Raw genomic sequence first — 13,411 nt, 5'->3', positions numbered from 1 at the left:
CTCATCTTCTCTACAACATTCTTAGGACCTTAAGCAGGTGTCGTTAACCTTCGAGAATTGTAATGCCGAAATAATCAGAAATAATCGATATTTATACACAGTAGGAAAATTTGTGTTTTCTTGTTAAAAATGGTCCCCGTGAACATTTTTGTGGTAAATATTTACAGGATGTATATACTCCCGGAAAAAAACCTGGAAAACCTGGAATTCTCCGCGGAATTATTTCTACCTTGAAAAGTTCTCGAATACTCATGGAATTTATTTTAAACTCAGGGATTTTTTTTTTAAATTGCCTCTTTGATTTTATTTTCAAATATAAAATTTATTAGGTTTATATAAAATATATAAAAAAAATTTTAATATATAAAATATATTATTATATTAAAAAATATTTTATTTGTGCTAAAAAAAAATATGTATAACAAAAATAAACTTAATTTAAAATTGTATTTAAAATTTTTCTTTAAATACTTTAAATTTTACTTGAAATTTTGAACAAAAGTACACACCTGGAAAATCATGGAATTTATTTATAAGATTTGAGTATACACCCTGATTTAATACATTTGTGTTAATTTAATATATTGCTGTTGCGTTAAACTTAAATGTTAAATTATTTTTAATTTTACACAATAAATAATGTTCTGTTTTATTAACGACAAGATTATCTGTTAAAAATAGAAAAACATATTGATTTTCCATTTTATAATATAAATAGGGATGATAAAATTTAAAATTCACATATTTTTATTATTTAATTTTTACATTAAAACTATGTTAATTTTACACAAAATTTATTTTATAAATTATTAGAAGTTTTGCATTTATTTTGTGTTAAAATATTAACACAGTATTTGTGTCTTCACATATCCATATTATGTTAAATTAACACAAAAATTTCTGTGGATTGTTTGGGACATGTGATATCTGTTAAAAATATATAATTTAACCGTGCATTATATAATAAAATTAATATTAATCTCGTAATAATAATACATGTACAAAACTGTAAATAACTTGATTGGGAAATATGTAACTAAAGCTGTAAGGATATCGTTACAAATACAGTGTTAATATTTTAACACAAAATAAATGCAAAACTTCAAGTAATGTAAAATAAATTTTGTGTAAAATTAACATAGTTTTAATGTAAAAATTTAATTAAAAATATGTTGACTTTAGATTTTATCATCCTTACTTATATTATAAAATAAAAAATCAACATTTTTTTCTGTAAATTTGAACAGATAAATCTTCTGTCACTAATAAAACAGAACATAATTATTATGTAAAATAAAAAATAGATGCACATTGTGTTATTTTTACATCTTTTTTCATCTGTTTTAATAATTTAACATTTAAATTCAATTAACACGACGGTAATATGTTAAATTAACACATGGAATGTGTTAAATAGTTAACACAAAAATTTGAACGGGGACCGTTTTTAACAAGAAAACACAAACTTTCCTACTGTAAAAATGTGTAAAAAATGTGCAAAAATTCGCAAACAATCTCGGAAATGAAATTTCGTAACGTCTTAATAAAAGTAAGGTTTTTAAATGCTCTTTTAAAAATAAGAGTAAAATGTAGGCACGGAGATAAGATCAAATTAATAGGCGCTCGACTAAGCATTAATGAAGACTCACTTCCGCGTCATATCACACACATTACCACGACAAAGCTATCCGATAAGTGAACTGTCGAGATTTGGGGCACTTTTCAAGAGTATACACCAGTGGTATATACAGAGTGATTTGCGTCTGACATTAAAAACAGACTCGTTCTTAAAATCTCGAATGAAAATTCTTGTAATACAAAGATATTTATCACATTTAAATTTTTAATATATACGCTAGTATATGTCTAAATATATATACGCTAGAGTAAATAATAACTAAATCGCGGCGATTTAATCGCCTGCATGAAATTAAATAAAAAATAAGATTCTGTTGGCTCTGTTTGAATCTGTAAAAATTTAGAAATTATTAACGTGAGTTTCTTAACTATATATTCTCATCTTAAATTTAGGAAATTTAGTGGAATTTACCTTTGACGTTTCATACGCAAGACATATCATATGCAGTATATGGTAGAGTAATAGCGGTTAGATTCATAATCGATAAGCAAAGAGGCATCTACCCGGTGCCGCCGGCAGGTTCACTTACCTTCGCGAGGAGCGATAAGAATTTTCCTGTCGGCAACATCGATGCTAGTCGGAAATCATTTCACCCCGGCGCCTTCGAAGATGCGTTTTGATTAGTTTCGAAACGTTCGCGAGAAAACTCGAGTGAGAAATCACGACATCGTATCTTTGTAGCGGCTAGTTTCAAATCAGGGACAGCTTCTGCAAAAATTCAATTTTTAAAAAATGTAAAACTTTCAACGAGAAGCACATGCACACATTTTAATTATTATTTTTATAAATATATATATTGTCGAGAAAATTATTTTTAAGAATAATTAGTTATTAAATTTTATTAATTATTAATTTGTCTATGTATGATTTATATTATCGCATTATAGTTTTATATGAATATAATATTATTACTACAATATATAATATAGTTTTATGAGAATTTTGAATGATATTAATGCATAAATGTCATATTTCTACAGTGTGTCCCATAGAAAATTGCTGAAATTAATCAGCTGTCATTTTTTAATGCATGCAGTTATTTTATTGAGAAAATAAAATTTGTGTTGAAAAGAGGAAAGTTTACAATTTTTAATGGTTATAAATAAAATATTTGTATACCAGTTTATTTCATTGAAAAAAAGTAATGAAGAAAGTAGCAGTTTTACAGCTGATTAGTTTCAGAAATTTCCTATGGAACATCCTGCGTATAATCATTCCGGTTGTTTCAATTGCATATCTGTAAATACCCGCAAATTTTGTGCAGCTTAATATGCTGTTGCTTTAGATTGTTCTCCATATAATTTCCGCACTTGAATGTAAATGAAAGCAATCCTTCTAAATAAAGCACAGCCTAGCTAAAACATGACACGATCAGAAACACGCCTGGAAACTTCCTAATTAACGTGTTTAAATTTGGTAACTGCTGGAAGTTTAATGTGATTTGACGAGAGTAGTGACGCGTGAAATCTCGTTGATTGCAGGTGTAGTTTGGATCGTTTCAGAATCAGATGCGGTTAATTAGTTTCTTGGTTCTGATATATTAATTATAATAATCAGCAATAATATAGGAGTATCAAGATATAAAATAAATTTTTTTGCTCTCTATTTTCTTGAAATAAGATTTTATCAAAATTTTAATGTCCATATTTATATAAAAGAGAGAGAGAGGGGGGGGGGGAAGGGTAGAACATTTTTATTTAATTAAATTGTAAGCTTTAATGTGCAAAAAATCTTTTTTTGTGTACTTAACATGAAAATTTCATGGTTTTATTAAATATTAATTAAGTATAAAATTATCTTTAAAATAATAAAAGTATAACTAGGATAAACTTTATTTTTGCTATCGCTTTGAAATTATTTCCCGTATAACATTTAAGTACAGAAATTTATGATACACGAGAGGAAGATTAAAGATTGATTAAACAGCCAATTACTTCAAATCACAAATTTATTGCGAGATCGTTGCGAACACGCATGGCATTAAAGGATTATTAAGCGCGAATATATACGATCGTGGCGGTGTGATTTTGGGGCTTGCGCGTCGCGACTCCGCTTGTAACTCCGCGTCTTAGGGGGTTCGCGGCAGAAAGATCCACGCGGCCACCGCAATGGCCTGTAGTACCTCGTGACGAGTGTCAAACTCATCGGCATCGTTGACGGGCACGAGCGTATCCTTGACATTTCCAAGTTGCACGAAGGATCGTGATTCGATAGATCGAAGATGACACCAAAGAAACTATCATTATTGTGAGTAAATCGTAATTGTTGACGAATTATCGTATAGCAAAAATTATATCGCAATACATTTGCAGGAGACACGCATTTCTCAATTGCATATTTTTATTATATATATATATATATATTTTATAAAAAACATCGCATAAAAATTGTCACATAAAAAGTGTCACTTTTGTATATGCATCTCTTCTTTTTCTTTTTATTTAATATATATTATTGAAATAATATTTAAAATAATTTTCTCTCTCTTTAAGATCAGATATTAAAATCGTGAACATATTTACGCTAATAAAATAAAAAAAAATTATTTATTAAAATTAATGTAGAGATATTTGAAATCACCAATAATTAAAAATAATAAAACACACTCCTTTCGATTAAACTGGCAATATTCTTTTATTAAATAAGAATCACAACGTTTCGACCTAAGGTTTAGGTCCTTATCAAGTGATCTATAAAATATATAGAGCAGAAATATGTTCATTCTCGTAAGTATATGTATCCTAATTTTTGATAATGTTTGTAATCTTTGCAACTTTTCCTTTTTTTTGTAACTAAATGAACATATTTCCGCTTTATATATTTTATAGATGACTTGATAAAGGCCTAAACCTAAGGTTGAAACGTTGTGATTCTTATTTAATAAAAGAATATTGCCAGTTTGGTCGAGAGGAGTATGTTTTATTATTTATTAAAATTATTAATTATTAATTAATAAAAATTATTTTTAATTACTTTATAATATATTTAAAATGTATATAGAGCTATCACACAGTAGTATAGAGCTGGCAATAATTATATCATGAGTTAACAAATGTATACAGAGTATAATAGTTATTTTGTCTATTTTATTGTGTCTTTTTATAATAATCATTAATTTGCAATCATATGAAGAAATATTAGATAGTTAAAATGTGTTGATACATAAATCAAATTGTCGAAAAATATAATTATAATTATAAAAATATAATTATAATATGCATTATTATTAAATGATAATTTTAATACATTTTTCTATACCATTTAAAAATTGTTTTGAATTAAAATCATTTTAAGAACTCGGGTGATAAATGTATGAAGAAAAAATTACTCTCGAATAATGCTCTATCCTGTATGGAGAACTATAATATCGCTGATATCGATTGTTATTCAGGTCGCTTTTAATTCATTTAATATAATCGTTATTTTAAATACTTTGTATTCATAAACGCTTTCGCATCTTGAAATAATAAAAATTTCAATCGTTGTATATCAAAGCCAGCGCGCTTGTGACGCATGAAACTCAAAGATGCATCTTAAACAATTATAAACGTACGCGTAGATTACGAAACTTGTACAAGCCTTTGAATATTTCAAGAGCAGATTTCGAGGCAGCCATCATAGAAAACCTAATTACTCTTTGAACTTAATCGAGCATATTTAACAAGTTATTATTCATGCATATACAAACATCGAACATCCAGACACATATCTTATTTTTATATAAGTCATCCAATTTGTAATAAGTATAATTATGAAATGCTTTTGCATGTTTTAATCAAATAATAACGATATTATAAAAATTTAGGCTATATTGATTTTGAAATAAATAATAAAAAATCTTTATGTGTTTGGATAGATAATTGCAGTGATAAAATTGCGATAATATTAAAGACTATTAAAAACAAAAATAATCAAATTATAGCTTAGGCTATTAATAACAATGTAGATAATGGAATAATTTTGCAAACATTTGTTATTTCACTTAATTAATTATTTTACTATATATTACTTGATTAATTATTTTATATTAATTATTGATTTTGAGATTTTTAAAAATTTCTTTCCCTATATGATTGTTGTTTATTGCGTATAGGACTAATTTTTCTAATTTTGCTGGACAAAATATGGCCGTCACTCAAAACTTTAGAGAGTAATTTTTTCTTCATACGTTTATCACCCGAGTTCTTAAAATGATCTTAACTCAAAACAATTTTTAAATCATATAGAAAAATGCATTATAATTATTATTTAATAATATAATGCAATTATAATTATATAATGCAATTATAATTATATAATGCAATTATAATTATATTTTTATAATTATAATTTATTATATTTTTCAACAATTTGATTCATGTATATCAACACATTTTAATTATATTGATTTAAACGGTCCGAAAATTGGAAGTAAATTCACACATAATTTCACAAGATTGTGATTTAACTGAGCGTATAACGTTCTTTCGAAACAATGATATACGAACCCTCGTGGATCGCGAACGGATATCGCTGAATCGGCAAAAGACAAGAGGCACTTTCATCCACTTTTCGACTAGCCTCGCTTTATACTTTAAACCAAATATGATGCTCATCGTTTATCCCTTTTACGACTTTATTACGGTGTTTCGAATTTTTCACGATGCCACTAAAAAAAAATTTATTGAATTCGAATAAGTATTTATTTCAATACTGCCAAATAAATCATATATTTGAAACTAATAATATTAATTTGATATAAAAAATATTTATTTGATATAAGAAAATCCTTTTAAAAACAAATAAATATTTATTTATTTGAAATAAATGATTCATTTGGCAGTATTGAAATAAATATTTATTAATTTAGTCATATTTTTCAGTGTGGAAATTAAAATGGATACGGAAAGTCGAGTTATAATGTTAAACTATAATTTGATAAAATTATATTATATTTAAATCTTTCTACGAAGTTTGAAGCTGTAGACTTACTGCATGGAGCCCATAATCTGTAAGATTAGAGTTTGATTTTAAAATTGAAAATTAAAAATTTCATAAGTTCGATAAGATATTTCCTCTATGTAAGATTTGTTTTTACGTTCCTCACTTAAAACTTATGTGCACTGAAAAAAAAATTTGTTAACTAAAATTTTTAACTAAGTAAATATTATTCTGTTAATTGAACATTCTATTAATTGAACAAAAAATATTTAAATTAAATATAAGATATTAACTAATTTAACAAAACGTATATTTGATTTAAATACTAATATACATATATGCCCAATTAACAAAACAGTAATTTAATTGAAAGATTTAGTTAAATTAACAAATCTTTTTTTCAGTGTGTATATTAAATTGCAGTACCAAAGTTTTTCTTTGCACATTAATTGCTTTGCAAAACACTTTGTAAAACTTCTGGAAGATTTCGGAAGATATCGCGCGCAATAAAATTTTGCTACAGTTAGCAGAACGAATATGTGTTGCAAGCTGCAATTTATCTGACTCCTGCATGGAGAGATATTCTGATCCATGCATGAATAAAGTTCTGGCACGTGGACGATGCTATTTCGCTATGTCGAAAGACCAACAGGGAATGTGGACACTAGAGATGAGGGAGAAAAAAAGAACATAGCGTGCTTCGCATAACTTGTAATCTTTGTAACGTCAATGTCGTTATTATGTCGTGTTATATTATTCGAGAAGCTTGGAATATGTTGTATGCGAATATTATCTTTCAAATCGATTTCCACTCGACGAAAAACTCGGGGTACGATATTTTTGCAAGATATTTTAACAATAGATAAATAGATATAGGTTATAAATGTTCTATGATCGATTTATATATAGGTTGATTTTTGTTTGTGCATATAAAAAAACAGAAGTATAAATACAAAAGATATAAAATAAGAATAAATGTGGAAATTGTTTAATTATAAATAATAATGTACGTTTGATTTATTTTATATCGTTAAATTGCATATATAATTGAAAGTATTAAATAAAATTAAATTTTTTGTGAAATTTTATACGAATAATTTTAAAAATATTACACGCGGTATTAATTATGTAAAGAAATTGTTCTCGTTACAACGAAGATATAAAAATTTGAAACTGAGGACGGTATTAACTGGTTCTCTTTAGGATTAAAATACATGCGTAATTGATATGGCTTGAAATGAATTTCTCTTGATAGGATAGAATATCGATTTTAAAGACGAAACAAGTAGCTACGATGATCGATCTCATTTACACGATCACAAAAGTGCACTCATATTCACTAAATACATAATGAATTTCAATTATCGACATTTAGGCCTCATTTATAATGCTGAATATAATTTGATATTATCAATACCTATATTAAAATATATATTATATTCTACAATTTTTTAAATATTATCGCGGTATATATCTTTCTTATTTATCTCAACTTAAATAATTTTATTTTAATTCGTTAATTTTAAATATTTAAAAAATTATATTTTATGATTTATATTTATTTATAGAGATCTTTTAATTCATTTTGACATAATTAGCAAAGTTACAAACTTGAATAAATAACAATGTATTTTATTCTACAATTACATAAAAATAATTTTTTTACTTTAATAAATTGATAATTTGCATGACTGAATTATTATCAACAGATGTATATATAAGTGTATAGCTTTATTATCAATTAGCAGGATATTTTTTCTTGAAAATGCATTCTTTTATAAGTAATTTCCTTAAAGCAAAGTTAAATTAAATTTTCTTAACAAAATGTAAATTCCAGATCTTACAAGAAACTCGTCAATTTATAGAAGAGAATATAAAAGACTTCCGACATAATTCTGTGTATCTCTCCAACTTAAATCCAGCCTATTTAGTTTGCGCTCGATATCACTTAATTCTGTGTATGAAAATAATATTACAGATCTCATTACTGGGGTAAAGTACATTATATAGGGTGTTTCTTAAACATATGTCAAAAATTCAAGGGGTGATTCCTTGGGTCATTTTATGAAAATTTATATTTCTAATGATTTTTCGAAAATTGCTTCGTTTCGAAGATACAGGGCGATAAAAATTTATTAATATTTAATAATATATTTATTACATAAATATTACATGTAAAGCTTATTAATTTACATATTGTTCACAAAAATTGTTGAAAATAACTACCACCAGCTAGGAAACATGGATCTAATCTTCTTCTCATTGATATCATATTATATCGCCCTGTATCTTCGAAACGAAGCAATTTTCAAAAAATTATCAGAGGAAATAAATTTTCAAAAATGACTCACGGAATCACTCTGTGAATTTTTGACATATGTTTAAGATATACTCTGTATATATGAATGTTATCTGTACAATGTACATTATGTCTGCAGCTTCGTTGTTTTCGTGTCGCTCACCGTGTGCAAGTATCGTTATTACGCATTCGAAATCAAAGCAGCGTCGGGTTTTGCGTCATCATCATCCGGATCATTGAAATCGATGTTGACGATCGGCAGCAGAATGCCCAGAGCCACCGTGAACGATATCGTTTCGAAGAACATCACTATGGTTCTCGAAAATCTGCTGATGAATTACGAAAATAGTCAACTGCCTACGCATGGTAAAGGTAAAAAAGAAGAAAAGTCCTTTCTATTATACAATTGCAATTTGATTAATTTTCGGGAATTTCTCTCTCTCTCTCTCTCTCATTCAAAATTCATTAAAAATATTTCAGATCAGTAGTAGTATAGGAATCAAGATCAATGTCACATTTCTCTAACTTAGATTATATATATACAGAATATTTTTTGAAAAAATATATAATTATTTATATTATAATGTAAGAAAGAATTTTTTTTCTGCAAATGCAAATTTATATATGTACATATATTTATTAAAAAAGAAATTTGCTGCATATACTGCATTTTCAGCATTGATTATAATCACAATGAATGTTATCCCCCGTTAATAAATAAAGTTTAAATGCACAAATATATTTAATATTGATATTAATTTATGATTGTGACGAGCGATGTTGTGCTGCGGTCATTAGAACATTGAAACTGCATTTCATTATGCATTATATAATGATATAATCGCAGCCACATTCAACGGAAAATTAATATCGGACGATAATTGGATTTCAAAGAGTCCAGAAAAATAGTCTGACATAATCTAACTTTATTTATTGTCGATCAATAACTAGTGGACTATGAATTATATAATGCTATAAATTAATGATAACTATCTGAATTATAAATTAAAACTATTTTAAATTTATTATATTATATATTTTAGTATATTTTTCTCCTATAGTTAACAATCTGAATGAATAATCTGATCTATGATTATGGCAATTATTTCTCTTTTTAAAAAGCTATACATATTCTAAATTATCTTTAGAATGCTAATGTTGACATTTTATTATAAATTAAAATTATCAAAGAGTTTCGATAATAGTCAGATATTACGTATTTTTTAGGTATGCCCACGGTGGTGAAAACCAATATCTTAATTAGGAGTATGGGCCCAGTGTCTGAACTCGATATGGTGAGATTTGAAATTTTTTTAGTAAAGAAGATGTGGCAATAAAGTTGCTTTTTTATGGTCGTATATATAAAATAATATAAGTATATAGTATTCTATAATATTTGTGTGATTATTATGTGTAATATTTAATTATTATATAAAATGAGAATCAATTTATTGCGGCTAATGATTGCTATGGGTAATTTTCATTTTAACATTTGTTATTATTAATTTTACATAGAACATTTTTAATGCAAAGTTAATTAATAACATTTAATAAATTTAAAAACTCATGAGGGATACACATGCATATTATATCTGAGATACATATAAAATTAAATTAGGTAACAATATTCTTTAATTACAAGGTTGGGTAATAACTAATTATAATTAGGTTTAAAAAAAGTTAAAAAGTTAATAACTTTCAATTTAGCTTAGTTAATTTTAAATTTATTAATTTTTAACTTTAATTAGTCATTTTTGATCTTAAACTTATTTTTAAATTAAAGTATAATATTATTAATTTTTATGTTTATTTGTCATAAGTAGGTATTGTAATTACCAAAAAATATATTTCTATATAAAAATCAAAATTTTTTTGTTATTATAAATTTTAAAAGAATTAACAAACAAAATTCTAATTTAATATAAATAATGCTTTTAAAAATTAACTTTTGATTTAACTGAGTTAATTTTTTGTTCATGCAACTTTTAACTGAACTAAATTAATTTTATAAGCAACTAAGTTTAACTTAACTTAGTTTAAAAAAATAATTAACTTACCCATATAATTAACGAATAATTAACTTACCCTATTTAATTGATTATTTATTGATGTATCTCATGTATCCTATGCTTCCTAGTAGACAAATCCAATAAATTCTTATGCATTATTATTTTAGCGTAGCGGATTTATTTAATGTAGTTTGAAAATTGTCCTGTCAGGATTATTCGATGGACTGCTACTTCCGACAATCATGGCGCGATTCGCGTTTAAGTTTTCTGGGCCCTATCAAGTCCCTTAGTCTCAGCATCAAAATGCTCGAGAGAATCTGGCGTCCTGACACTTACTTTTACAATGGCAAGCATAGTTACGTACATACGATCACTGTGCCGAACAAATTGTTAAGGATCTCCCAGGACGGCGATATACTCTACTCTATGAGGTTTGTTCGCGCGTGAATTTACGCATCGAATATCGCCAATTCTCGAACTGTCCTTGCATCGCATCGTTGCGTCCGTGCAATCGACAGATAGAAAAATAATTTAATTATTAATTCAACAATATATATATTTTTCCACGAAAAATATCACAGTACTAATTTTTTGTTCTCTAAGTAATTATAATAGAAAAATTAAATTTTTGTAAATAAATTTTGTTCTAGAAAAGTACATATATGTATATATATGTATATATATATATATATATATATATATATATATATATATATATTGTGTGTATATATATGTATAGTATAATGAAAGGATAATAATGTAAAATTGAATAACAAAAAAAATCAGAGATGCTTTTCTAAATATTATATTAATTAATATTGATCAATTTTTTATATGATGAAAATATTGAAAATATAATAAATATATTAAATAATAAATTGTATATTAAATTAATGAAATGTTTAAATTTAAAATTTGTTTAAAAATATTGTTTTTTAATATGTGCAGACTTACTATTAAAGCCAAATGTCCCATGGAATTGAGGAACTTCCCTATGGATCGACAATCTTGCCCGTTGATAATGGGAAGCTGTATGTATCAATCTCTCAAATAAAATAACTATATCTAGTATACGTAGCATTTTGGAAAAATAAATATTACAAAAAAATTAATGCGTTCGAAAAATTGCATTTAATTATATAAAAAAATATTAGATAAAATTCTTCTTATTGTGTGACAATATTGTGCCTTTTCCTTGTAATTTTTAAGTTGCAATTTAGAGGTGATTGGGAACTATAAGATAATTTTATTTAAATTTTGCTCTTCTCATATGTGCATAATGCCATCGATATGTTATCCCTTCGTCGAGCCCTCGAAATTATTCACGCCAAAGTTATATGATTGCAATAAATTCGATATTCCTTTACATTTCTGCTTTACGGTGTCTCTGGTGGTCTACCTTCTGTCACAACAGCTGGCACAGAGACCTATCATAAGATGTAATATCAGAATTTATTATCATAAGCGCGTCGAACTTTTTTCAAATCGAGAGACGTGATTAAAATTAGATATTCGGATAGCGAAAAAATTTCCATGTAATGCTATATATGTGTTGAAGTATAGGATCAAACTTCAAGATTAGCGTCGATTTCTATAAGATTACCCCTATGCACGTTTGCACCGCTTTTCTGAGATAAACGCGAAAAATCGAATTAAACTGCGATATATTCTCCAAAACAGTGAGTCTTACGTAATCGAAACATAGGATCTGAAAAATATTATTTGCGGATAAGATATTATAACATATTATTAAAAATTTATTATCATATATTAATTGTTGTTAATATATTATTATTTTAAAATTTAATTAACAAATTGACGCTTTATTAATATTTCTATTACGTACATAATTGTAATTCATCAAATTTTTATTATGTACATATAATTTTAATTCCCGAATTTTCATTATGTACATTGTTTTATTTCACCGAATTTTTATTATGTTTATGTACATAATTTTAATTCCAGAATTTTTATTATGTACATTATTTTAGTTGGCTAATTTTTATGATATATACATAAAAATATACATGAAAAATATTAATAAGTAGCAAAGCGGTGCGCCATAAGAACTAATTATATATTGTTGAGAATAAATAAATTTTTATATTAGTGATGTATTGTACTTCAAGTGTTTTTGTTATAATATTAAATTTTTGTTATAATATTATTACATCAATTTTTATTAGATGCGTACACATCAAGACAGTTGGTTTATGAATGGCAGGAAGGTTCAGATGATTCATCAGTGAACTTCATACCTGGGATGGCACTTTCACAATTTGATTTAATGGGTTCGCCGTATAGAAATCTCACATTTATTCGTCGGGAGGGCGAGTTTTCGGTATTGCAAGTATCTTTCATCTTGCAGCGCCATACTGGATATTTTCTTATACAAGTAAGCATTATTATAAATTGTAAATATAAAAAAATATAATAATATAATAAAAAAGTATAGAATTATTATAAATGTTTAACTAAAACGCAAGTAATTGTCTTTTTTTACACGACGTGTAATGTATATATAGACATAAAAAGATTTTA

General features: G+C 26.1%; 1 protein-coding gene across 5 annotated transcripts in view; it reads left to right on the top strand.

Moving 5' to 3' along the window:
• Positions 1–13,411, top strand: part of LOC114945378 (gamma-aminobutyric acid receptor subunit alpha-1) — a 122,576-nt gene that overhangs the window by 106,683 nt on the left and 2,482 nt on the right. The window contains exons 1-6 of one of the 5 annotated variants that reach the window (XM_085482018.1): positions 3,727–3,886; positions 8,998–9,230; positions 10,086–10,153; positions 11,078–11,298; positions 11,816–11,898; positions 13,057–13,265. In XM_085482018.1, coding sequence (XP_085338144.1) covers positions 3,861–3,886; positions 8,998–9,230; positions 10,086–10,153; positions 11,078–11,298; positions 11,816–11,898; positions 13,057–13,265 — 840 coding nt within the window. In that variant the 5' untranslated portion in view covers positions 3,727–3,860. Of the gene's footprint in view, positions 1–3,726; positions 3,887–8,997; positions 9,231–10,085; positions 10,154–11,077; positions 11,299–11,815; positions 11,899–13,056; positions 13,266–13,411 lie in introns of those variants that run through there. The other 4 variants (XM_085482015.1, XM_085482016.1, XM_085482017.1 and 1 more) reach the window with 4 other exon arrangements.

This window comes from Nylanderia fulva, unplaced genomic scaffold, assembly GCF_048542155.1.
Source record: "Nylanderia fulva isolate GAGA-0341 unplaced genomic scaffold, ASM4854215v1 Scaffold2, whole genome shotgun sequence".
Taxonomy (NCBI): Eukaryota; Metazoa; Arthropoda; class Insecta; order Hymenoptera; family Formicidae; genus Nylanderia; species Nylanderia fulva.
This window is presented reverse-complemented; position numbering and strand designations above follow the sequence as displayed.